Here is a 27,802-nt window from a genome sequence, read left to right as displayed (position 1 = left end):
TTCTTCCTCTTCTTCTTCCTCTTCTTCTTCTTCTTCTTCTTCTTCTTCTTCTTCTTCTACATGAATGGCTGCAGAAATGCACCGGAGCATCATAATCTTTTAGCAGGAGGCGGTGGCGGAGTTTTTATTCAAACTCCCAGACTGTGGCTCTCTCATGGTTAAATCCAAAGAGCGCCATTTGCCAGAGGGGAAGCCTCTTTTGTTGTGGAGGAGGGGGAGAGGAAAGAGGGGATATTATTAGTGAACGCAACTTCCCGTCCTGCCCCTCTGTGTACAGGGATTTTGAATTATTTTGGGGAGAAGACTGGAGGAGGGTGATGGCCGAAACCACCAGTGAGCAGAAGGTGCGTGGAAGAGGGCCGGTGATGTGATGTTTGCAAAGGGGGGGCTGAAAACTACAAGAGGCATGAAATTACTTGGGGAGGGTGTGTGTGTGTTGGTAGTGGAAAAAGACAGGAAGATGCAAGACCTTTCTTTCCCCAGGTGGGGGTGGGAATGTCAGTGCACAAATCCATATGCTTGATCCAGGAAAGGCCTTTTCCACCAGAAACAGAGTAAAAATCGAAAACATCCTTTGACAGCATTTTTGTGTGATTAGTTTCTGATGGTCGTGGTTTTCTGTAGATTTCCCTGCTTTCAGTCTTTAGTCTGGGTCTTTTTAGGGTAGGGTAGGGTAGGGTATGTTTTGATTCATGTGTTGTGATGGTTATAATGTGTTAATATTATGCTGTCACGAGGGATGGGGAGGATTTGATGTCTCCTGTTCCTGCCCCCCCCCCTTTCCTTGAGTTAATTTCATTGCATGTCACTTTTGAACTAAAAGAAAGAAAAGTTGGCGTGGTGTAGTGGTTAAGAGAAGAGGACACTATTTGGAGAACCGGGTTTGAGTCCCCACTCTTCCACATGAATGGTGGACTCTAATCTGGAGAACTGGGTTTGTTTTGCCACTCCTCTGTATGAAGCCTGCTGAGTGACCTTGGGCTAGTCACAGTTCTCTCAGAAATCTCTCAACCCCTCTTGTCATAGGGAAGGAAAGGGGATTGTAAACCACTCTGAGAATCCTCGAAGTAGCGAAAAGTGGGGGATAAAAGCCAATTCTTCTTCGTGTATTTGCACGGGGGGGGGGGGGGGGCGGTTGGATGGGGAAACAGGGAGGGGGGGTGCCCCAATCAGAAATGACAGAATTGTTAGAGCTGCCACTCGTTTCCAATTTTTTTCATTGATTAGACTTGTTTTAATAGGTTAAACCTGCATAAAATGTGTATTTTATGGAGGTTAAGAGCTCGTGTATCTAATCTGAAGGAACCGGGTTTGATTCTCCGCTCTGCCGCCTGAGCTGTGGAGGCTTATCTGGGGAATTTAGATTAGCCTGTGCACTCCCACACATGCCAGCTGGGTGACCTTGGGCTAGTCACAGCTTCTCAGAGCTCTCTCAGCCCCACCTACCTCACAGGGTGTTTGTTGTGAGGGGGGAAGGGCAAGGAGATTGTAAACCCCTTTGAGTCTCCTGCAGGAGAGAAAGGGGGGATATAAATCCAAACTCCTCCTCCTCCTTATATGAGAAAATCTGAGGTTCTGAAGCAATTTGTTTTGTTTATTTGTTGATGCTTGTAAGTTTCTCTGCTGGTGCATTCTTAGAAGTGTCGTTCTTCCTGTAATTAATTAATTGATTAATTAATATATTTTAATAATTATACCTCTCCATATATTTAATATATTTCTATATACGATTAAATACTTTTGAGAGGGCACCATGAGTGTCTGCAGGCACACGTTCACTCACTGAAATCCTAAATGTACTGATTTTTTCAATGTAGAAGAAGAAGAGTTGGTTTTTTCACCCCTCTTTTTTTCTATGGAAAGGAGTTTCAAAGCTACTTACAATCACCCCCCCCCTGCCCCCAACATGCACCTTGTGAACTAGATGTGCACCAAGCCCTTATTGGCATATACGACAATTGGCATATAAGACAAGCCCTTATTGGCATATAAGACAATACAGGTAAAATACAGAGGAAAAAAGCAAAAACCAGATTTAAAACAATCCCCAAAGAGAATGATAACAAAGAATATCTTAATAACAGAGTGACGCAACAAAGTTAAAAAAACAGAACTATCCTTTGGGGTGTATAATTTCTAGTAAAAGCTTGGCCACCAATTCACAAACTACAAGATCAGGGTTATTTAGCAAGCATAAGATCTTTTGAGTATCTGGAATCCTGTCACAGTTCAAGGGTTTGCATATTTTCCCCTAATTATCTCATATTTAGTGCAATAGAAGAGGGAATGGGTTAAAGTTTCCAGTTGATTAGAGTTACAGAAGCAGAATCTCTTTGCGCCTATTTTTTAAAAAAAATCTACCATATAGCAGCGCTGAAGGCAGAACATTGAACCTAGCCTATATAACCTATATAGGGTTCAGCATTATGCATATATAATCTTCTATGCATCCCTGTTTAAATGTGATCTAGGTAAGAGTGTTCAAAGAGAACTCTGACTAGCCCAAAGTCACCCAGCAGGTGGCAGGTGGAGGAGTGAGGAATCTACCATAATCTGCTGCTCTTAACCGCTACCCCATCCTGGCAAAACACACTTTCATCTAATCAGCCGGAAGTTCTGAGTGCCCTTCACCTTTTCTCCTCTCCACAAAACAGAATTATTTCTGTAGACATTATTATAATTCTCATAGCAGTCCTCGAATAGGCCTTTTCTGCCAAGAAAACCTCAACCTCTCATAGGAGCAGCAGTGGCGTAGGAGGTTAAGAGCTCGTGTATCTAATATGGAGGAACCGGGTTTGATTCCCAGCTCTGCTGCATGAGCTGTGGAGGCTTATCTGGGGAATTCAGATTAGCCTGTGCACTCCCACACACGCCAGCTGGGTGACCTTGGGCTAGTCACAGCTTCTTGGAGCTCTCTCAGCCCCACCTACCTCACAGGGTGCTTGTTGTGAGGGAGGAAAGGCAAGGAGATTGTCAGCCCCTTTGAGTCTCCTGCAGGAGAGAAAGGGAGGATATAAGTCCAAACTCCTCCTCCTCCTCTTCTTCTTCTTCTTCTTCTTCTTCTTCTTCTTCTTCTTCTTCTTCTTCTTCTTTCATGTGAATGGATTTGTATTTCATATTAAATAGAGTTAATAATTTTTTTTCAAACTGCCAGTAGTCGTGGGCACCGTGTTGATCGAGCAAAAAAGATTTTCAGGCAGTTAAACGATTTGAAAGAGCATGCAACGCTACGGGCGTCTGGAAGACAGACTCATTTACCTGTCCCGTGGAATTGCTCTGTTGTAGTAACTAATGAACAGCAAGCTTAGATTCCCTCATGTTTGTAGAAAAGGCTTGACCGGGGTCAGAGACCATTCCCTCATGACAGAAACTGACTGCAGGGCTGGGGCTAGGAGGCTCAGCAAAGTACTCCCAGTTAAAGACCAATTTCTCAGGAACTTCAGATGAGGTCTCATACCTGAAGTGTGCTCCTTCAGACAGAATAAAGTTGCCAACCTCCAGGTAGGGACTGGAGATCCCCCAGAATCCCAGCTGATCTCCAGACAGCAGATATGACTCCCCCTGGGGGAAATGATTGATTTGGAGGATGAACACTGTGGCACAAGATCCAGGAATTTCCCAACCTGGAGTTGGCATCCCTAAGGTAGAGCAGAGGCCCCTTCCACACATGCAGAATAACGCACTTTTAATCCACTTTCACAATTGGTTGCAAGTGGATTTTGCTATTCCGCGCACCAAAATCCAGTTGCAAAGTGCATTGAAAGTGGATTGAAAGTGCATTATTCTGCATGTGCGGAAGGGGCCAGAGAGTGGCATGCAACGGGCACTGACCTTAGCTCTGAGAAGAAGAATTTGGATAAAATGGGAGATGCATGGAGAGAGGGGGGCCTGGGTTTTGGGTAGCACATCTGTTTTGCAGGCAGGAGGTTCCAAGCTGAGTCCCCAGCAACTCCCGTAAAGGATGTGAAAGATCATAGAGTTGGAAGGGGCCACACAGGTCATTTAGTCCAACCTCCTGCAGCATCAGCCTAAATCATCCCTGACAAGGGTTTGTTCAGCCTGGCTTGAAGACTGCCCTTGAACTACTTAAAGAGAGCAATTATGCCCCCTCTCGGCTTCTCTTCTCCAGACAGAACATTCCCAAGTCCCTCCTTTTGGAAGTGACTCCTTTTGGAAGTGACTCCTCCAGAACTTCATACAGTACTCCAGGTGTACAGTGGGACTATGACATCTTGCAATTTGGATAATATGCCCCTGATGATACACCCCGAGATCACGTTAGCCTTTTTTGCCGATGCATCACACTGGGTGCTCATATTTAGCATACAGTTCCTCCGTATCCAGATCTTTCCATGGCCCGTGCAGAGGCACAGTCAGAGTAGAAAATATTAAGTTAGATAGAACCAGTAGTCTGACTTGCTATAAAGCTAATATGAGTGGACAGATAGGTAAAATGCAAGAAATGAAAGGGTTACTTGGCTAAATGCTTTTCCATTAAAAAACTCTAGCAAAATACATGCTAGTATACTGGGGAAAACTTTTCTCCTTGAAACGAGACAGGAAGATGTTTCAATAGAACAGAGCTGTGGATTCTACTACTAATATGTATTAATCTGTTGCTGTACATATTTATCTTGCTTTCAATGTGTTACATTTCCCCTTAACGTCATACCATTTTTGCATTGTTTAACATGGCATTTTAATATTTATGTCTCGTTTCACATTTCTGCATTCCTAGTCCTATTACATTGCTTATGAGATGTCTCCTCGTCCCGTTGATTGACTCACTCCAGGGGTTCCCAACATGGTGCCCGCCAAATGTTTGAAGCATGTGGGTGAGGCCAATTAAGGCTTTTGCCCCCAAAGGCTTCTGGTTGACTACTGGAGATTGGATTGGCTATGCTGTTTTTTAAAAAAATATTGTTGCCTTGGCAGCAGCGGTGTAGCACCAAGGGGATAAGGGGTGCGCGATGCACTGGGCGTGTGCCATTGTGGGGGCGTTGCAAGGCAGGGGCGTTCCGGGACAGGTGGGGGCGTGGCAGGTGTGCATGCGTGCCCTGGACACAGTTCCCCCTCACTCCAGTTCTGTTCGGCAGCAGCTGCCAGCACATCACAAATATCTACACGGTGTTACTGAAGTTAAGACCTGCCATTCATTTTGTGGCTGGTTCTACCTCCTGCAGCTTCCATTTTGTGGCAGCAACCTTGTTGTTGTAGCTGCCATTTTGTGGCAGCTACCATGCAATGTTAGGATTCCAAATGTGCCCGTAAGCTTAGAAAGGTTGGGGGACCCCTGCCACATATGTTGTATGATCCACCTTCAGTCTCGGTGAGAAAGGCAGACTACACATCTATTCAACGCAGGAATTTTAAAATAAAAAGTTGGGAAGAACACTCAGTGTTTCTACAGTCTGGGAACAGATTTCTCAGCCCTGCATAGGAACTTGGCCTTTAAATCCGCTGGAATTAACCTGTGCCAGTGCGCAAGAAGTTATTGATGTTGCTACTTAAGCATTCACATCCACCTTCCCAGTGTTCGTGCGCATTGTTGTGCCGTAATCCTTACAAGAATCCTGTAAAGTAGGTCAGTGTTAATATCCCTGTATTGCAGATTATGGGGTTGGAGCTGGAGGGGGCGAGGAGAATGCCTCGTCTAAGTCCACATAGTGAGTTCGTGGTTCAGAAAGAATTCACACCCGGGACTTTCTGAGCTGGAATTCCATCCCTTCACGCCACAGTGATTTGGACTCAGACTTGGGCCGCATTTACACGGTGGTACAAGAACCCACCCTCTGGCTGGCAGCAATTGTGTGCAAGGCAGGAAAAGTATCCACGTTTAAATCAGAGTGATGACATAATACACTACACACTTCATTGCCCTTTTTACTCTGCTATCCGCAACAAATATATCAATGATATCCTGCACATGCAGACTAATGCACTTTCAAACTGCTTTCAGTGCTCTTTGAAGCTGTGCGGAATGGCAAAATCCACTTGCAAACAATTGTGAAAGTGGTTTGAAAACGCATTATTTTGCGTGTGCGGAAAGGGCCGTAGTGAGGAAGAGAAAGTTTGCTTTCTGATGGCGGACGTGTATGCTGAGGTTACATTCAAAGTAGCGATATTCATGTTTTTAGCAGCGAAAATCAGAGAACGTTTAACTGATGTTCAAAACATGCAAGCTAAGTTGTAATGGTTAGAAAACCTTTATAATTACAATCAGATCCTGCTATGAGTAAATATATGATACTTGCTTCGGTAACTTAACACTATTAGAAGTGTAATGCTTCTACACTTTAAAGCTTGAAAAAATCCTCACAATGTGTTTTATATTTTTGTAAACTGTGCAGAGTAGGGCTTTGGTTGAAGTATCTGTTTCTATGTGTATGGCCTATGGCTAATAAACATTGAATTGGGAATGGTATCCACGTACTGCTCTGCTTTGCCCGCTGATTACTGTTGCTGCCCCTCACAAGAGGGAATTCAGCCTTCGACCGAGTCCGATCCTCCTTCTATCCAGGTCGGCCTTATCTACTCAAACTGGCAGCAGAAGGTCACTTCTCTAGCTATTTGACAATTTTAAGTGGCGACGCTGGGAACTGAACTTGGGACCTTCTGCGTGAAAAGAAGCAGATGTTCTAGTGTTAATCCAAGGCCCTGCAATTTCAGCAGGGCCCCTCAATGGCCTAGAGCAGTGGTGGCGAACCTATGGTACGGGTGCCAGGGGTGGCACTCAGATCCCTCTCTGTGGGCACCGCAAACAGAGTCCCCCCCCCCCCCCACACACACACACATATAGGCTGGCCTGGGCCACTGGGCTTGATTCTTAGCATTAAACCTAAAACCTAGTTTTGGGGAAGCGGTGTAGGTAACCCTGTTAAGCGCTGTTAAACCCCACTGAATTGCATGCGAAGAACTAAAGCGCAATCTTTTACCTGGGAGTCAGCTCGGTTGCTGGTAATGAGGCTTGCTTCTGAGTAAACCCTCCTAGGGTTGTGATTCACCTGTTGGAAGAGTTCGACGGTTGCTTTAAAGCAAAGCCAGCCGCCTTGGAGCCAACCGTTTTAACTAAAACCTCAGTTGTCAGGTTAAATTGCTGTGTTGGCACTTTGCGATAAATAAGTGGGTTTGGGGTTGCAATTTGGGCACTCGGTCTCGAAACGGTTCGCCATCACTGGCCTAGAGAACCCCTTTCCCCCTGTTTCTTCTCCCTTTTCCCTTTACCTGGCAAGCTGTGCTGTAATGCTACCTTGCAGCTCAGCTGAAAAAGAGTAAAAAACGCAAAAAGGGTTAGGGCATGGAAGTCAGCCGCAGGGTTCCATTTTGGAAACAGAGAACAGCTCTTCTCCCTCTGCATAGTCATTGTGTGGAGCATTGTTCCGTTTCCACTTTAAACTGGAGGTTTTAATTTTCAATTTGGGTACAATCATCTGTACACTCCCATTTACTGCAGGGGCTTGCTGGTCCCCCCCCCCTTCCCCCCCAGTGGAAGCACCCATGGGAGACGTGGATTGATTTCCCACCAATGCTAGGAGTTCCTCGTGCGACCTTGGAGAACACAGTTTCTCTCTCCGTATCTCTTGTGCAAATGGCTAATATTTTTTTAAAAGCCCTCTGCGTATTAAAGCGGGGCGGGGGAACTGTGTTGTAAATCTTTTTTACTGGATTAATAAAAGCAAGACAGGATGCAGTGCTGGTTTAAGCACGCCAATAAAGAACCGAGGCAGGAGGCGAACTGCGCAAAGCTTTTCGATTAACCGAGAGCGGGGCAAAGTCCCCCCCTGCTTTGCATTCCTGATTTGGAAAGGGGTGGTCTCTACCCGGGCCTTGTCTTCCTCCACCCCCCACCCCCACACATAGGTGTGTAAACAGAATCTCTCTTGCTTTTAACCCAAGCCTGGTTTTAATGACCTAGATAACAATCAAGAAGAGCTTGTGTAGTAAATAGTAGATAAAGTGGAAGAAAGCTGGATTTAGTGTATATCAGCTGCCCGTGTGACGAGGCACGAAGGCTTCCAGGATAGAGACAGGTTGTCAGAGGAGAGTTCTACTGGACCAGGTTCAAAGGTCCATCATTTGGTTTGCCTCGATAGCCAACCAGATGCATCGGGGAAGCTCTCAAACAGGACAAGAGAATAAGAATCCTTCACTGAGTCTCTGAACATGGAGGGTCGTGTAATTGTAGACAGACCTCCTCCAATTTGGCTATTCTCCTTTAACTAAAAACAAACATCTGAAGCCAGTGGCCACCTCTCTGTCCCGTGGTTGTGAATTCCCATCACTTGATTGTGTTATTTCATGAATAAGTTCTTTCTTTGGTCAGTCCTGAACCTATCAGCATCTTTATTATGACCCCAAATTCTAGTATTGGGGGTGGGGAGGTGGGAGGAAATCTCTGTATATACCTTCTCCATTCCCAGGCTGACCAGATGTCCCGCTTTTGGCAGGACAGTCCCGCCTTCAAACAATTTGTCCCGTGTCCCGCGGGTTATTTCAATTGTCCCGATTTTGGGGAGGCTGCCACACTGCCTTCTGGGGCGCAAGGCAGTGCGGCAGCCTCCCCTGCGCACGGCCGCAGGAGCATGGCCTTCTGTGACAGGGCGGGAAACGGCAAGCCCCAGAAGGCAGTGCGCTCCTGCAGCTGCGCGCGCATGCACGGCCGCCTACCCCCATCTCGGTTCACAAAGGTGACCATCTGGTCACCTTATCCATTCCATGCATGTTTTATTCTCTGTAATGCCCCATAAGTGTCAGATTTAAGGTTGACAGCTTCCAGGTAGGGCCTAGAAATCTGGAATTACAGCTCCTCTGCTACCTACAGGGATCAGCTCCCCAGAGGAAATGGCTACTCTGGAGGGTGAACTCTATGGTGTTATGCCCCTCTGGGGTCTCTCTCCCCCCAAAACCTCACCTTCTGCAGACTCCTCCCCCAGATCTCCAGGAATTTTCCAACCCAAGGTGAGCAACTCTGCTCAAACTCCTTAACCTTTCCTTACTCGGGAGATGCTCCAGACATCTTGGCTGCCCTTTTTTGCTCCTATTTTAGCTCCACAGTATTCCTTTTTGAGGTGGGCCGTTTATTCACTGAGAGCCAGCATGGTGTAGTGGTTAACAGCAGGTGGATTCTAATCTGGAGGTTTGATTCCCCACTTCACCTGAGTGGCGGAGCCTTATCTGGTGAGCCAGATGTGTTTCCACACTCCTACTGGGTGACCTTGGGCTAGTCACAGTTCTTCAGACCTCTCTCAACCCCACCTACCTCACAAAGTGTCTGTTGTGGGGAGAGGAAGGGAAAGGACCGTGTAAGTCACCTTGAGTCTCCTTACAGGAGAGAAAGGGGAGTATAAATCCAAACTCCTCCTGCTCCTCTTCTTCTTCTTCTTTATTGATATTCCTTGTATCGATATTTTGCAGGCTGCTATCCTTGTTTTTGTTTTTGTAAGGGAAAAGCCGCCCGTCGATTCCTATGAGGATTGGGACCTCACAGGGATCAAGGTCAGCATTTTCCTTAAAAAGCAGGATAGCCGCTTGCACAAGTATTACCCCCACTGGCAAAAGCAATCTTTGTTCATGCATCATAAGCTGGGGTAGAGCCACAGGGCACAATCCTGCAACATGCGTTCACTTTGCCCCAGATTTTAACTTGCGAATTGCTCTAAAGGCCGCAACATAACCGCAGATAACAGTCAAGAGACACCAAAGGAAATCTTTTCTGTTCAGCTACTTGAGCCGATTTTTATTTCCTCTTTGTTGATGCCTTGACTGGAATTGCTCACTATTTGCTGGCTGTGGTTTTTTTGTTATGATAGTTGAATATTTTATTGTTGGCTGGTATTGCTGATTTCAATGTTTCACCAGATTGTTATGACTTACTGCTGCAGCAAACTGACTCACAGAACTGAGACTATGCAGGAGAAATTTTTAAAAAGTTATATAAAGAGGTGGTGTTCTAGTTTTCACTGTGTCATTGAAGATTACAGATTGGGGGGGGGGGCATATGATTTACTGCTCCTCTACACTCTCCCCTCCAGAATTCTCTGCAACTAGAAACCTAGATCTTCCTATCTTCCTCCCTGGGGTGTTAATTTTCTGTATGCAGGGAGCCTTTAAGAATGACAACAACAGAGCAACTTAGCCTAAAGGAAGGTTCAGTCTTTTTGCCTCCTTCAGGCAAAGGCAAACAAACAATACAAAAGCAATACAAACAAACAAATTCCCTCCACAGAGAAATCCAGTAGGTCGGGGGGAAAGCATTGCAGCTTAGCCTCCTGCCAGTCTGTTTTTCTGCAGGGGAGTGGGGGAAACGGCAATGGCTGAAAAAAGAGTGGGCTGAGCCGCCCCCTGAAAAGGACAAGTTGACATCCCACCGCGGTGAGAAACAGGTGTAAGCAATTTTCTCCTTGCTGTCATTTTGACCTCAGGTCTGTGGGTGGCTTTCAGAACCGTGCCTGGTCCCTCTTTTTCTGCACCCAGTCGGGGCACCCTGGGGGGGGCATCGGCACCCCCTCCCTCTGTGTGTCTCTGATCGCTCAGGCATTTGCACCCTCTCGCATGCAGCCTTTCTCCTCTCCCTTGTGCACCTGCAGGGGGTTAAGCGCATTCAAGCTGCCTTTCCCAGAAAGGCCTAGGAAACGGGAGGTGGGCGATGATGCAAAGAGCGGGGTGGGGCGAGGGCGCCTCCTTCCCGTCCCGCCTCCCCGCCTCTGGTCTGACATGAGAAACTGCCTCCTTGCATTTTACTTCCCACCCTGGGAGCCTTTGGGTGGGCTGCGGCGGACACAAAGGCGCGGGGAGGAGCGGGTGAGTCGCAGCGGGGAGGTTGCAAAGCTGGTGGGCAAAGTGGGGTTTTTTCAGGGCAGGATCCCAAGGACAAAAACTTGACGTGCAATTTAGGTTAGGGGATTACAGGCACGTCTGCATGCAGACTTCCCGCAGGTCGTGGCTTGCTCTTGTTTTTTTTTGTAGTGCAACAGTGACTTGGAGGGCATTTCTCTTCTCCCCTTTCTCCCACCTCCTCGCCTACTATGTAAGTCATTGTTGCTTCAGAGAGCATCTCAACAGCTTATCTCGGGCTGCAGAACAGTGGGAAGATCAGCAATGGCGGGATACACATTCCCCGGGCGGGGTGGGAGAGGGACAAGGCAGCCCAGAGAGCTTTGCACAATCTTCTCCAAAGGAAAGGGGTGTGTAACAGGTCGTACATTCGAGGGGGGGGGGGGGCATCACGCAAGAGCCGTGGGCCTCCCCCAATGCCAGAGAGGTGCTCAAAAAAGAGTCTGTTTCGGCATAAACAAAACAGAAGTCTGAAAATAAGTACTGCCATGCTTTTATGTGTGACCCTGAACATAAGTTTTGTTTCTTTGTCACTACCCAGTTACGGTTAAATTCCCTCGGGACAAGCACAGCTTTATTGTTATGTCAGTTTTAGTGGGGGAGAGCCGACAGCCTTCAAAAAGCGTTGCTATGTTGTGAAGACTTCAAGATTCTTCTGCGCCTCTGTTTTCTTTTTGATTTCCAGGAAGCTTGGGAATTCTCCCTGAAATGCAACTGACTTCCGGACTACAGAGATCAATTTTGGAGAGGAAACGACAGCTTCAGAGGGTAGACCCCCCAGCATCGCATCCTTGCTAACTTCTCTCTCCCCAGGCACTGGTCTCATATTTCCAGGGGATTTCCTAAGTCAGAATTGGCATCCCTAGAAAGAAGAAGTTGATTTTTATACCCCGCTTTTCTCTACCTTTAAGCTGTCTCAAACCCACTTCCTCCGTCACCTTTCCCACAACAGACACATTGTGCAATAGGTGGGGCTGGAGGAAGAGTTCAGAGAGGGACCTCAGACCAGCCCGGAGGGTCACCCAGCAGGCTTCGCGCGGAGGGAGCAGGGAAACAACCCTCGCTCCCTCAGATTAGAGTCCACTGCTCTTAACCCCTACACCAGTGATGGTGAACCTATGGCACGGGTGCCAGAGGTGGCACCTGTGAGCCCTCTCTGTGGGCACACACAAACAGAGTTCATCATGTGGGGGGGAAATTGCCCCCCCATCTAGGCTGGCCTGGGCTGCTGGGCTCGATTATTAGCATTAAACCTAAGACCTAGTTTTGAGGAAGCAGTGTATTAAGCTACTGTTAAACCCCACTGATTTTCATGCAAAGAACTAAAGCACTAACCTTTACCTGGGGAGTAAGCCTCGGTTGCTGGCAATGTGGTTTGCTTCTGAGTAAACCCTCCTAGGGCTGTGATTCACCGTTGCCAGCAGCATGGTTGCTTCCAAAGCAAAGCCACCGACTACCACCAAGCTTACTCTTTACAATCCATCACTGTACTTCTCAAATCCAACCATTTTTTCTAAACTAAAACCTCAGTATTCAGGTTAAATTGCACGTGGTTGGCACTTTGCTACAAATAAGTAGGTTTTAATGTCAGTTGGGCACTTGGTCTCAAAAAGGTTCGGCCATCACTGCACTACACCATGCTGGCTCTCTCCTGCTTTCTCCATAATATATAGCAGTGGTTCTCAACCTGTGGGTTGGGACCCCTTTGGGGGTCGAACCACCCTTTCACAGGGGCCTTCTAAGACTCTTCTGCACCAGTGTTCTCCATCTGCAAAATGGATAAAATGTTAGGGTTGGGGGTCACCACAACATGAGAGGAACTGTATCAAAGGGTCGCTGCATTAGGAAGGTTGAGAACCACGAATATATGGGGCGCATGATGGAAATCAGGTTGATACGGAGAAACATACATAATTTGATGACTGTTTTGCTGGCAGAGAGGGAGGCACAAACATCAGCCGTAAAGGGGAGCCTGATCACGGGTGGAGTGAAGAGGTGATTTACTCACATGCATTTGAACACAGGCAACTTTTGTTCTGGGAAGGAGTGGGGAATCTTGCTCCCACCAACCCTAGTTCCAACATCTGTCAGTAGCCAAGCCGATTCCCCTCTTGCTGGGATTCTTGCAGCCAGTGTAGCATCTAAACATGGTCAGATGTGGCACTACTGCAGTTGTTTGCATCTGGGTTGTCTTGGCCACACAGGAAAAACCGGGTTTGAATGATTGCTGTAGCATTGAGACTGATTCTGCACAGGTTGTAACGGGTTCATGGAACCCGTTTCTGCTGCCTCTGCTGCTGTTTGCATGGCAGCTGCAGGCTTCAGCCAGGAACTCTGGGGATCCCGGAGGCAGGAGGCAGTATGGTTTGCATGGAAATACTGTGTTTCCATGTGAACTGTGCAGCCTAGAATCCCCTGAATTCGAGAATCCCCCCCCCATCTACTCAGAATACCATGGTTGCCACCTATTACAGCATCCACTCTAATGGTAGCCGCCTGGGGAATCCACCACAATGGCGTGGACGGCAGGGGGTGGGGACTGAACACATCCTGCTTGCCATAGTTTGCATAGGAAGCATTTGCAATCTGGATTAAAGGGGAAAAGTCGCCAATTTAGCGATTTCCATTTATCCCTGCCCTGGGCTACAATAAAACGGGTTAGGAGGTATTTGGGGGGGTAGTTCCGTTGAACTCCTGGCCCCAAACGCTTTTAAAAAACCTTGTTTTACTCAGTCCAGGCAGAACCACCCTATGACAACCAACGGTGTGTGGATGAGGATATAATGAGGATGGGTACAACGTTGAAGTGTAGGATAGAGGCATAGTGTATTCTATTCTGTCCTATTCAAGCATCTGATGTGTGTTCCAAAAGTGACAAAGAGGGAGGAGCAGAAGGGATCTTACCTCTTAGGTGGTGTGCTCCAACACATGCCAGCAAGTGACCTTGAGCTAGTCACAGTTCTTCGGAGCTCTCTCAGCCCCACCTACCTCACAGGGTGTTTGTTGTGGGGTGGGGAGGGAAAGGAGATTGTAAGTCTTCGTTGAGTCTTCTTACAGGAGAGAAAGGGGGGGATATAAATCCAAGCTGTTCTTCTTCTTGTTCTTCTTCTTTTAGCAATCTCTGTCCAAAGACTAAGATTGCACTGTGAATCTCCTCGTTTTCTATCTTTGTGTTTCATCATAACCTTGCTTGGTCACGTGAAGCTGCCTTACACCCTTGGTCCCCCAAGGTCAGTATTTGTATTCTAACTGGCAGTAGCTTTCCAGGATTTTTGGTAGAGGTCTTTTCCATCGCCTGCCTCTTCTAACCGGAGATGCTGGGGGTCGTACCTGGGTCCTTTCGCATGCCTAGCAGATGTGCTGCCATTGAGTCACGGCCTTCCTAAAACGATCTGCATATAGTGGCTTTTTAACCTACAGTTAGTGGTATTTGCCCCTCTGCGCATGTTTGTGTGCATGTGTGTGTATATCTACAGGACTGAGATTTCACTTTGTGCCTCTAGCCAAGGAAAGTGGCTGGAAAAATCTTTTTAAGATTCCTTTTCAGGGCTTTTTCCCTGCAACAAACTCTCAACTGGAATGTGTACCTCTATAAGCAATACTTAATCTTTAGTGGTTGTGGTGGGTTTTCCGGGCTGTGTGGCCGTGGTCTGGTAGATCTTAAAAACTGGTTGTGGTGGGTTTTCCGAGCTGTGTGGTTTGGTCTGGTAGATCGAAATTTCATCAGCGAGCCTTCAGTTTGTGGTTGAGATCTTCAGAGGTGTAGCACAGAGAGAAGTCTGTTACACACTGTGTCTAGTTCCCTTCTCACTAGACTTTTCTCTGTGATACACCTCTGAAAATGCCAGCCACAGATGCAGGCAAAACGTTAGGAATAAGATCTACCAAACCACACAGCTCGGAAAACCCACCACAACCAGTTGAATCCGCCCGTGAAAACCTACAACAATACACTTAATCTTTAGCTTTCAAATAGCATTTTCCATGTCCAAAGAGCATTATCTTGTAATCTCCTAACAGCCCTGTAAGGACTGCCTGTATTCTTATCATCCCTATATTGGCAGGGAGGGGGGAAAGGGGTATGCCAGTTGGCTTGTGAGGTTTTAGCAGGGTTGAAATTTAAACTATGGAAACCACACAACTTGCTAACTTCCCTTTTTGATCAAACATTGTCCTCTTCACCAACAAGCTGTCGCTCAAAAACTATTAATAGCTAGCTTGTTTACCCAAAGGAAGCCAACATTAGAGTTAAGATAACAGAAGCTAAAAAAAAAAAAAAAAATGTATTGTCGAAGGCTTTCACGGCCGGAATCACTATGATGTGGGTTTTCCGGGTTGTATGGCCGTGTTCCAGTGGTATTTTCTCCTGACGTTGCCTTGTTTCTGCCACTGTGGCTGGCATCTTCACAGAGTGATCTGATGTTAGCCAAGCAAGTGGAGTATATATACCTGTGAAATACCCAGGGTGGGAGAAAGAACCATTTGCATTTGCTAAAAGTGTTAAAGGTGCAGTTTGCAGGTATAATTTGCATGTGTTCAGTGGAATTCCCCCATTTTAGTATTTTGTTGTATGTAACACTCGAAATTGGTAACCCCCCCCCAAAAAAAAAAAAAAAACTTGTCTTGCCACAAAAGGTTTTTTTTTAAAAAAAGATATTGTTTGTATTTGTAACTTCAGCAAAAAAGTAAGATGACCACTGCTTTATCTCTTTGATGGTTCTCTCTTCAGGAATAAAATAACAGAAGAAAACCCCAGCCTTCTTTTTTTGACTATGCAGCAAATATGAAGGCTATGTCTGTAAATGTGGTTTGTTGTTGTTGCTTTATAACCCGTCATGCAATAACAACTCTGCTTTTCCCAGCTGGATGAGAGACAGTCCAGTTGTGAATGACAGCACGGTGTTGGATAACACAGTATCCAACTCAAGAACAGATGTGGGCCACATGCCAGGTGACCATGAAACCCCAGTGTAAGTCTCTCTCATCCCCTGGTTCTTACTTCTACGTTATCCTGCCTGCCCATGCAATCCTAAACAGAGAGTTGGGTGTCCTTTTGAACTGGGTTGGAGTCAGAGGCAGGTCTTAGAAGCTATTATGGGGCTGCTTAAGATGGAGCACACAAGCAGTCTACAGTTCAGCATTCATGTCTCCAGCTCTTCAGATGATTATGGACTCATACCCCATGAGCCCCTGTCAGCATGGGCACATGGGAATTAGTAGTCCATGAACATCTGGAGAGAGTCCAGAGGTTGCAGACCCTTGGTCTCTCAGACTGTAAGTGAGCCAGGGCAGACACATTCTATTGCTCTTGTAATTAGGAACATGGTACTGTGGGTTTACTTTTAAAAAAGGAACGACCCCTGAATGTAAGGTCCTCCCCAACTCCCACCCCTGTGAATAATACTCTTTATTATACTGTGGTAAATACTTTTATTATTGGACATAGGTTCATCCTATGACAACTCATTTTGATGGCACATTTGAAAACAAAACCTTAGTTTTACAGTTGAGAAAAAACATGCAGATACAAAACTAGTTTTTTTCTCTCCAGATGTGCTGTCAAAAGAGGGGCTTTCGTCTTAAATTTGCATTACAAGTTACAAGTTATTTCCCAACAGGTAATGAAAATGTTTTGGGGCATAACAGCTTTTTGGGGAAGGTACTATGCTTCCTTTCAAATAAATATGGTAACATGTTGAGTAAAATTTTTTTACCACACTAGTATGTGTGCGTGTATTTAATGAAAAACTGATTCTCTTTAAAAAAAAAAAACTATTTATCTTGCAAATCCATTTCTCTCCTCCTGCACACAAAAGTTAGCAATAACATCGACTTTAAAAAAAACAAATTAGAGCTACTAAAAGGAAGTCACAAGGTTTTGGCTTCAACCAGTGGGTCTCTCTGGATCAGCTAATGGCAGAATTCGAGAGCAAGATCTATGGTCTAATTTGGTATCTTGTGTTCCTTTCAGAAGACACATTAAAACATACATGCGCTAATAATTCCTCTCGCACAGCATCCAGACATGGCTCCTTGCCACGTGCAATACATCTGTAGGGTGGGGGAAAACAGATGCTTTCCCACCGAAGGGCCCTCTGGCAAGATATACTCGATCCCACTCTGCAGGGAGTGCTCATGAATAATGCAAGTATGAGCTGGGCTGGTTGTTCAGGTCTTTCCTGTGAAACTAGCATGCTGTTTTGGGTCTTTGCAAAGTCACGCTCTGCAGAAGGGTATATATAAAAGTAGGGACGGCTACAATGCTTTCAGGAACTGCATGTTGATCTCAGGCTAGGGTTTTCCAGATAACTGTGACTGCATGTGTACTTCCTGATACAAAACCAGAATGCCATTTCGTGTGTGTTTTCTCTCATAATTTCTGGCTCTCCTTAGATGATAAGCTTCAGCGTATTCCCTTCCATTTCCTCACATGTAACGGGGAAAAATCCCTTCATATATCACCCGTCCCCCCCCCCCCCCCCAAAAAAAAAAAAAAAATATTTCTGCACATAGAAAGCGATAACTGCTCTAGCCTGTAATCCTACTCCCTGGAATATTGCTACCAGTAAAAAATTCTTAGAAGCTAGTTTAGCAACATCTTTTAAGATCTTAAGCTTGTGGGATGTCAACAACCAAACCATTACAAAAAAAAATTACCCACTTAAAAGGAAGTTGGATACAGTGTCTCAGATTCATCTTCGCCATCTTGTGAACAACGCAGGAAGACGCTTTTCACCGTTCTAGTCAAAACAGCATTCCATTTATCATCCTTAGCTACCTTTTTATCATGCAGCTGTACAGTTTAGTTTACTCAGCTGTGCAAGTTATTCTTTTAGTAAGTTTCTCCCACCGCTGCTCTTTTGTGTGGAGTTAGGAGGTTTGTGTGATCGTAGGATGTTGGCAGAGCTCCAATGTATCTAATCTGGCTTGATTCTCCTCACCATGCGCTTGAGTTGTGGAGGCTTATCCGGGGAATTCAGGATTAGTCTGTACACTCCCACACACGCCAGCTGGGTGACCTTTGGGTAGTCACAGCTTCTCGGAGCCTCTCTCAGCCTCCCACCCCATACCTGCACACAGGGTGTTTGTTGTGAGGGGGAAGGGCAAGGAGATGGTCAGCCTCCTTTGAGTTCTCCTGCACAGGAGAGAAAGGGGGATATAACCAAACCTCCCTCCTCCTCCTCCTCCTCCTCCTCCTCTTCTTCTTCTAGCAAAAGACTAATTCCTTACAGAGGTTATGACATTTGGGAAACAAACTCTTATGGATCTTCATAGGAAGGAAGTTGACATAATTCCAGCAAGAAACGTTTGGGGTAGAAAGAATATATAACTCTTTACCTATTCCGTTACTGATAAGCCGGCATAGGGTGGTATAGTGGTCATACTCTTGCCGGATGAGACCTGGGTCTGCAAACGAGCCAATCTGCATAAAAGTCCCTGGGTGTCCCTTTGAGCTAATCCTGTGCCCTCTTTTCTGAGAGAGAACGAGGACCATTTAGAGCTTATTGATTTAAAAAAATTGATTTTTTTTTCAAAAAAATATATACTAAAAGTTGGGATTAATTAAGAATATGTATGCCACCTTTCCAGTAATGGGTTTGAAGACACTCATAAGTTAAAAAAAACGAAGTCCATAAATGAGGAGATATAGGCTTATATATCTGGGAGAACTGTTTCCTTTTATTCCCCCACTCTTCCACAGGAACAGTCAATTCTTACCTGATGAACTGGGTTTGTTTCACTTCATTTCTCCTCATACTGCCTGTTGGCTTACCTTAGGCTTGTCACAGTCTTCTTCAAATGTTCCCTTGAAAGCCAAAAAATAATACTAAGAATGCAGGATATAAATATCAGATTGGTTAAACTGAACACTCTTTTATGCAAAATGTATAGATATTAAAATGAAATGCACAGTAGGGAAGAGTATTCAATATTAGAGGCGCCAGCGGGGTTTCATGGTTCAAGCAGGGTGTAACTCTGTAATGGATGGCACTGTGAATGTTTAGATATATAGAAATTAACGATGATTAACTATCACAGCAAAGTGTACAGTGATAAGTTAAAGAAACATAAGAACATAAGAACAAGCCAGCTGGATCAGACCAGAGTCCACGTTTCTAGTCCAGCATTCTGCTACACGCAGAGGGCCCACCAGGCGGCTTTGGCATTTCACATGCAGGAGGTGAAAGCAATGGCCTTCTAAGCTTCTGTTGCTCCTGAGCACCTGGTCTGCTAATGCACGGTAATCTCAGATCAAAGTTAGTGATCAAGATTGGCAGCCATAAATCGACTTCTCCTCCAGGTAATCTGTCCAAGCCCCTTTTAAAAGCTTATCCTGTTAGTGGCCATCATCACCTCCAGCAGCATATTCCAAACACCAATCACACATTGTTGAAGAAGCAGCCCTTTATTAGTCCTAATTCTTCCCCCCAGCATTTTCAATGAATGCCCCCCGATTCTAGTATTGTGAGAAAGAGAAATTTCTCTCTGCCAACATTTTCTACCCCATGCATAATTTTATAGACTTCAATCATATCCCTCCTCAGCTGTTCTCCTCTCCAAACTAAAGAGAGTCCCAAATGCTGCAGCCTCTCCTCATAGGGAAGGCGCTCCAGTCCCTGAATCATCCTCGCTGCCCTCCTCTGCACTTCTTTTTTCTATCCCCTCAATATCCTTTTTGAGATGTATGCGACCAGAACTGAACACAGGTTCCCAAGTGCGGTCACACCACAGCTTTATATAAGGGCATGACAATCCTTGCAGTTTTATTCTCAATTCCTTTTCCTAATTATCCTCAGTTCTCTCTGAGCCAGTGTGGTGTAGTGGTTAAGAGCAGTAAACTATAATTCTGGAGAACTGGGTTTGTTTCCTCCAAAATGAAAGTGGAGAACTCTAAGGTCATACAAGAAAGTTTCTGTAGCAGGGTGGGGATGCGAAACTGGCTATCCCGATGTCCTAGTCTAGTCACTATGTTAAAACAGTTTGTTTATCTAGGAATAAACTCGGCCGTGACCATAATAATATAGAAGTGGTTCATTCCGCGGGAGGTGCTTCTCTCCTCCACATAAGATTGACTGTCTGTTTCCTGCCCAGGAGTTGCAGTTAGAACCCAAAATGGAGGACCAGGAAACGGCTGGGCCTGAATCACAGGAGAATTCGGAGGCAGGACCGAGGGATCTTCGCGTCGTCCAAATCGGAGCTACTGGGGAGGTGCTGGAAGGGTCACCCCCAGTCCAGTTTAAACGGGAGCCAGAAGACCATTGCTGGGATAATCAGTTGCAGGATTTCCTGAAGACGATGCAGCCCCCTCGATCGGGATGGAGGAACCCGGCCCATTCCCCTCACTACTTGCCAGAGGAAGACACAAAGTATTTCCAGGCCACGTTCAAGAGATCAGCTGATGGCGGTCCGTGGCCCAGAGGTGAATGCATGGGCGATGCACTGCCGGGCCTCAGCAAAGGGGACAGCGAGGTCTACGAAAGCGGCCGGGAGCCGTCCGTGAAAGTGAAAGAGGAGATTCTGGACGAGGACCCAGGCAGCTCGGAGCTCCGACGCCAGCGCTTCAGGCTTTTCTGTTACGAGGAAGCCGAGGGGCCTCGAGAGGTTTGTAACAAGCTCTGGGAACTTTGCCACCAGTGGCTGAGGCCGGAGACGTACACCAAAGAGCAGATCCTGGAGTTTCTGATTCTGGAGCAGTTCCTGACTGTCCTGCCTCCGGAAATGCAGAGCTGGGTCAGGGGCCATGGTCCTGAGTCTTGCACCCGGGCTGTTGCCCTAGCAGAGAATTTCTTGCAAGAATCTGAGGAACCGGAACAAAAGGTGAGATCCTGAAATGGGGCGAGAAGAAGTGGCAGAGGAGTTGTTGTTTTTAAGTGCTAAAGATCCTAATTTTAGAATAAGTGAGAAAACATTGTGAAAGCCCAATATTCTCCCCAAAAACTCTAACTGAGGCTCATTCCGCACATGCAGAATAATGCACTTTCAAACTGCTTTCAGTGCTCTTTGAAGCTGTGCGGAATAGCAAAATCCACTTGCAAACAGTTGTGAAAGTGGTTTGAAAACACATTATTTTGCGTGTGCGGAAGGGGCCTGAGGCTCAAGACAAATTACACAGCATAAGTTAAAACTATCAAAAGGATGGGCCAAAATTATCAGAATTATCAAAAGGATTTGGGTTGCAGGAATCTGAAACCAGGCAGCAAATGACACAGACATCTGTAAAGGGATGGTGCCTATTCAAGATCTCTGTAAAATTCTTTGGGACTCTGCAGCATCTAATTTTATTAAATTGGACTGGTACTTTATAAGATTATTATTGCATTCATGTTTCCGACAGGAAATCAAGCTGGAGACAGTTTTAAAGAACTGTTTACGGGTTGTATTCTAATTTCCAGATTGCCCTGTGGATGTTAAAATGTATGAAATATTTTGAAAGATCCCTGTAATTTGATTTTAAGCGTTAGATTTAGACAAGTGGGGGCCCATGAAACTTGCAGGGGTGAATCATAGTCCCCTCCCTCCATTGCTCAACTTTCTGACGTAATCTAGACTTTAGACGTAATCTAGATGGGTGAGCCCGCTTCAGGGTCGCCAGTCAAGGCAACCTTTCCCCACAGTCTTGATCTCCAGGTGGCTACTGGCATCCCCGGCCAAGTAGACCAGGCCTGGAGCAGCTGCCAGCATCCCCACCAGACTGGAGCAGGTGCCTCTGGGCTTGCGGGGGTCAGAGGCAACTGCTAATGGTAGGTGCACTCTCTGCACATTGACAGAGAATTATTTATTTTGTTTTAGAGCAGTGGTGGCGAACCTTTGGCACTCCAGATGTTATGGACTACAATTCCCACCAGCCCTTTCCAGCATGGCCAATTGGCCATGCTGGCAGGGGCTGATGGGAATTGTAGTCCATAACATCTGGAGTGCCAAAGGTTCGCCACCACGGCTTTAGGGGGATTCCCCCCCTTTTAACTTTTTGAAATTTTCTCCAGCCCTGAAGGGTCCCCTGAGTGCAGAAAAACCTGTCAAGGGGAAGTGTGCCCCTTATCTGCAGATTCAAGTATTTGCAGGCAGATGGCAGACTTTGGAACGATACATCGAGATTTAGTGAAAGGCTCAGTTTGCTATTACAAAGCTACTAAAGCTACTAATACCCATTTAACTACTGGTGAAGATGTTTGCGTTGAAACACATAGGGGTTCAAATCTGACCTCGTGCAGGAAACGTAAACTGACAATGCAGTTCCGTTTGTGCGGCATGCAATGCTTTCCTTTCTGTGTCTTATACTGCCTTGAAACTGGTTACACAAGATTTTGCAAGAGCGGAAACACAAGTGGGGATATAATAAGCTTGGCTTAGTACAAATGGGCACCCTAGTCATTTTCTTGTTTCCACTTGCCCAAGAGCTGTAGCACAAGTTGAAATTTTGCACTGGATCCAATCAATGGTCACCTGTTTAAAATGTGTATTTATTGAATATTTTATGCTTGTTATGGTATTTTTGAGTTATTTTTGTGTGTGTGTGTATTAACTCAATAAAGGAAGCTACAGCCTTCAGTTTGCAAGATCTGTGCAAATAGAGACACACACACAAAATTATTTTATTGGGTATTTGTCATCTTTAAAAGATTTGAGGGTATCTGTTTTTTGGGTTGGTTCTAGGTCAGGGGTCTGCAACCTGCGGCTCTCCAGATGCTCATGGACTACAAATCCCATCAGCCCCTGCCAGCAAGGCCAATTGGTGGGATTGATGGGAATTGCAGTCCATGAACATCTGGAGAGCCGCAGGTTGCAGACCCCTGTTCTTGGTTTTTGTCCCCCCTGTTTTACATCAGCATGTTGGAGACAGAATGCCAGGACACCTGGATTTTTACTGTGATGCAGAACATCAGAAAAAAAACAAGATAAAGTCATGACTGAGCATATAATGAGATCTATGTGGGGCAGGAACCCTCCAGATGGAGAGTGTTACCTTGAATCTGTCATAGAGGAAAGGCCTCTTGATCCAATCCAACAGGGCTCTTGCTGTGTCCTTTCCATCCACAGGATATCACAAGTTTGGCCTACCTCAGTGCAATGGGGCTGCTGTTTGGGTCAGGGGACAGGCCTTTGCCCCCTGGATAGATGGTTACTGGACTTGTTAGCAATTAATCCCTCTGGATTTATGAGTGTGTGAATAATCTGCCTTTCTACATAGGTTGCGGGAGGCTTGGAGAAAGCATTTAGTTCCCCCAAGTCAGATCCTTCCTCACCAGACATCCTGAAAATGCAGCTGCCGTTGGATGAAAAACAGGAGGCTGACTGGGAAGCAACTTTGTCTGGTAAGCATTTTCCCCAGAGGTCTCTGGGCTGGTTTCATTGAAGGTTCTGGTTCTAGCCTGGTCTTTCCATATAGCTGAATGAGGTGGCTGTCCAGTGCTGTCCATTCGACTTTCACTCTTTCTTTAGTTCTTTCATTGTTCTTTTCTTGCTCAAATCATTCATAAAAGGTAACGTTTCCCCTTCAGTTGTGTCCGACCCTGGGGTACCACCGTGAGCAGTGATTTTATAGGCAAGCCTCTTTGTGGGGTAGTTTGCCATTGCTTTCCCCAGCTATTCTTTACCCCCTAGCTATGAGCTAGGTACTCATTCATCGACCAAGAAATGGATGGATGGCTGAGTTGACCATGAACCAGCTGCCAGGATATCTGACCCACAGGGGGCTCGAACTGAGTGGCAGTGCAAGCACTTAACCACTACGCCACGCAGCTCCTCAAATCATTCATAAACCCCTTTGATAAATCACGAAACTAGGCCTGGGAGAGCCATGCCTGTTTTGACAAAGCCTGGGTCCTTTTTTCCAGATACGCTGAAACCAGCTAAGTTCTCAGCTATTTTATTGAAAATAAAATTTTATTGAAAATAAGAACAAAACAATAAAACGCTCAATACAGATATTTCTCAGCTGAATATCACGGTTCCTGCAGGCTTGCTTCAGCCCCCTGAGCTCAGAGATGCACACATGAGCTCAGCCTGGATTCGAATCTCCCAAGTCTTTGTTCCTTACTTCCCAGGAAAACTACGTTCCTGCCATGAGGCAATCTAGACTTTGATGTATAGGGCTTCCTTTTGGTTACAGCCTTTTGGCTTCTCCATCCCAGAGATCAAAGCCCTTGTCAGGCTAGTGTGATTTTTCCTGATACAGTAAGAAGAAGAAGAGTTGGATTTATATCCCCCCTTTCTCTCCTGTAGGAGACTCAAAGGGGCTTACAAACTCCTTTCCCTTCCCCCCTCACAACAAACACCCTGTGTGGTAGGTGGGGCTGAGAGAGCTCAGAAGAACTGTGACTAGCCCAAGATCACCCAGCTGGTGTGTGTTGGAGTGCACAGGCTAATCTGAATTCCCCAGATAAGCCTCCACAGCTCAAGCGGTAGAGCGGAGAATCCAGTTCCTCCAGATTAGAGTACACCTGCTCTTAGCCACTACGCCACTGCAGTTACAGAATAACAGCTAGGTGTTGTTACCACTTTTGATTTGGGGGAAAGTGTATGTTTAGACCTGCTGTCAGTATCAGTTATTCCCTCGCATGGTTTTATTGTCTTATTTTTCTTGAGTTGGTTCCATAAGCCTGGTGCCCTGTGGTGGAATAAGCGTTTTCTAAAACAAGTACTTAAAAAAATAATAAGCATTTTCTGGTTTTGTTCTCTGCAGGCAATGAGCAAACACCAGATGATGAAGAGGAAGCTTCCGAGGGGGACCGACCTGAGCAAGTGGTTATTGGGGGAGGCTTGCTGGAAAGACCCAAAGGGAAAGGTTTCCAGGGTCTTGCGATAGAAGAGAGAGCTGGAAGTCATCAGGGATCAGAAAATCCTTCGGAAAACTCTCCTGGAAAGGCACCAAAACTTTGTGAGGAACCTGATAGGGGCTTACCAGAGAGCACTTTTCAGGAGGGAATCCGCAAGCATGCTGACACAGGGGAAAACCCCTGTCAGCGTTTTGTAAGTGATAAACCCCACAAATGCTCCTTTTGTGAAGCGAGTTTCTATGAGAGAACGCACTTGGTCATTCACGAGCGAATCCACACTGGAGAGAAACCGTTACCAAATGTTTACCAATGTGCGAGACATGGTTTTCTCACCCCTCGGAGCTGCTGAGGCATGAAGAGACCCACATGCCCGAAAAGCCCCACAAATGCGGCGTCTGTGGAAAAAGCTTCAACCAGAAGGCCTCTCTGATCACCCACGAGCGAACCCACACAGGGGAGAAACCATACGAATGCTCCGAGTGTGGGAAGAGCTTCAGCACAAGCTCCCAGCTCATAACGCATAAGCGAGTCCACACGGGTGAGAAGCCATACAGTTGCTCCTACTGTGGCAAAAACTTCAACCAGAAAGCATCCCTAATCACCCACAAAAGAACCCACACAGGGGAGAAGCCGTACGAATGTACACTGTGTGGGAAAAGTTTCAGTGCTTGCTCCCAGATCATAAACCACATCAGGGTCCACACAGGAGAGAAGCCGTATGAGTGCTTAGAGTGTGGGAAGCGTTTTGGGAGCAGCTCCCATCTGACTGATCACAAAAGAACACACACAGGGGAAAAGCCGTATAAATGTTCCGACTGTGGGAAAAACTTCAGCCGAAGTTCCAACCTGACGGCACATAGCAGGATCCACACAGGAGAAAAGCCATATATTTGCTCAGGTTGTGGCAAAAGCTTCAGGCAGAAGGCGTCCCTCATTACTCACAAGAGAACCCACACAGGAGAGAAACCCTTTGAGTGCTCTGAGTGTGGGAAAAGCTTCATTTCGAGCTCTCGCCTCGTAAGCCATAAAAGGGTGCACACCGGAGAGAAACCGTATGAGTGCTTAGAGTGTGGGAAATGCTTCATTTCGAGCTCCCACCTTCTAAGCCATAAGAGAGTGCACACAGGAGAGGAGCCGTATAAATGCTCATAAATGCGGGATACCCTTCCATTATTGTGCTGCCCTTCAGATAACGGGCCGGTTCACACATATCCCGGCCAGGAATCCTGCATACCAGGAATGACTAACTTCTAGAATCTTGAGGACTGCTTATTTCTCCGGACAGTAACCTGGGGAGGACAAGAATAGTCAGCTCCACGATGAAGTTGGCACCTTTTAGCAGTAAGGGCTTCTCCATAAAGGCACATGGACATAGTCTAACCTATAGATACATATTTGCCAGACCCCAAAGAGAGATGTAACATTAAAAGTGTGGTTTCTCTCTGTCTTACAATTTAAAAACAGCTTTGATAGGCCAGGTAGATTTCTTCTAGGTGACAGCCCCATCCTCCTGGCTAGGCAGTTGCCCACATATCCTCTGTATGCCAGAGGCGCAAGCCGTGTGACGAAGGCTCTCCAGGTCAGCCTGGGTTGAGGTGTAATGCTGACCTTTGTAATTCTTTTTTCCTCCCCAGAAAAGGTGACAAAGTAGGTGCTCACAGCACACCAGCGCCACCTGTGCGTAAATGCATAGTCTAAGGTGCACGAACTAGGCTAGATGGACCAATGGTGTGACTCTGCAGAAGGCAGCTTCATATGCTCATAATGTGCTCACCGTGTGTACGTGATTCCCCAGTTGGCAAATGTGTGAACCAGCCCTGAACACCAGAATCCCTGTATGTAGTACCCAAAGGGAATGGAGGTGCGTAGGCAGTTAGAGGGCAGGGCTGTCCATAGTGTATGTGTTCAGGGACATTTTGCCACATTGATTTGTCTGCTGAAGAATCCCTAATTAGCTGCCTCAAAATGCATGCTGCAAGGAATTCTGGAATATTTTCTAGGGCACCCAAATAGTGTGCTGATAACATCAGCTAGGCATTTCAGCCTTCCTGTAGCCCTATGTGTACCTCAGCTCTGGGTCACATGTGACAGGCAGTAGAATTAATACTGAGGAGAGTAGAATTGGGGTTACCAACCAGCTTGGAGAAAAATGTCCTGTTGTGTTGACAATTTTGTGCAAATAGATAGCTAAAGTCCCTCAGGGCATAAAAGGTAAATAACATCACTTGTTAAACAACACCCCACACAGCCCAATCAAAAGGGACATTTTCCTCCAGGCCTGTTGGCAACCCCAGTAGATGACTCTACTTTGAACACAGTTTGAAATATTCTTTTTTATTGTTTAGTTTTGTTATTTAAACTTCCTGCAAATAGAAAACAGCATGGCAAGCAAAGAGTACAGGAGTAGAAACTTTCCCCCTGCTCTGCTAGTGTTCGGAGAGGCATTGTTTTGTTTTGTTTTGTTTTTCACACAGAGGGGGTGTTTCACACAGAGTTAGAATTCAAATATAAACCCCATAGTCTGAACTGGGGCAGTTTTCTCAGCATTTTACCACCCATCACCCCCTGCCTTTGTCGATCAGGTCTTTGTGTACTTCTGACATTCTTCCCCTTGGCTGCACACTTCAAGAGCTGTGGAAGATTAGTTAGCCGCTGACTATCTGTTTTTCAGAGTAGCCTCTCTGGCATAATAGAGCCCTTAGGGGATAGGGCGGTATATAAATCTGAATAATAATTAATAATAGAACATTTCTTCAAGGGACGATGGGGCGACCTTATACCCTTTGCACACCATGAGGCAGATTTTCCCATCAAAAGGGGGGGGGGGACCCCCAATCAATTGAGCAGTCTTCGTAATAGCCTTAGGCTAATGTTATAATATTGTCCTACCCTTAGGCAGATAGTTCTTTGGCTATTAGCTCAGCCTTAGGAACTACAAGAAATATGTAGCGTGTCTCTCAAATCTACTGGGTCCTTAGAGACTAGTACTCTTATTTGAGTTACCTGTACCAGTCTTCCATTGTACCATCTCACTTTTGAGGTTACCTTTGCAGGTCTCAAAGGCAACAGGCCCAGGGATTCTCCTCGGAACACAATACCCCTCTAACTGCTTTAGAATTATTCTTCTCTGTCTGTTTTTAGTATGAGAGTTAATCTACACTTCAGCCTTTCCCAAAAAGTCTCCCAGTTCA

The 27,802-nt window shown here is 46.0% G+C and overlaps 1 protein-coding gene across 1 annotated transcript; it reads left to right on the top strand.

Moving 5' to 3' along the window:
- Positions 1 to 270: 270 nt before the first annotated feature.
- Positions 271 to 27,297, top strand: LOC125428629 (zinc finger protein 397-like). The gene is given in 5 exon segments (XM_048489073.1): positions 271 to 344; positions 19,927 to 20,652; positions 23,024 to 23,147; positions 24,518 to 24,930; positions 24,933 to 27,297. Coding segments are annotated over 5 exon segments (2,121 nt in total). The 5' UTR covers positions 271 to 317; the 3' UTR covers positions 25,764 to 27,297.
- Positions 27,298 to 27,802: the final 505 nt, after the last annotated feature.

Source organism: Sphaerodactylus townsendi, linkage group LG03 (assembly GCF_021028975.2).
Source record: "Sphaerodactylus townsendi isolate TG3544 linkage group LG03, MPM_Stown_v2.3, whole genome shotgun sequence".
Classification (NCBI taxonomy): domain Eukaryota; kingdom Metazoa; phylum Chordata; class Lepidosauria; order Squamata; family Sphaerodactylidae; genus Sphaerodactylus; species Sphaerodactylus townsendi.
Note: the sequence above shows the minus strand (reverse complement) of the source record. Positions and strands in the feature narration are given on the sequence as shown.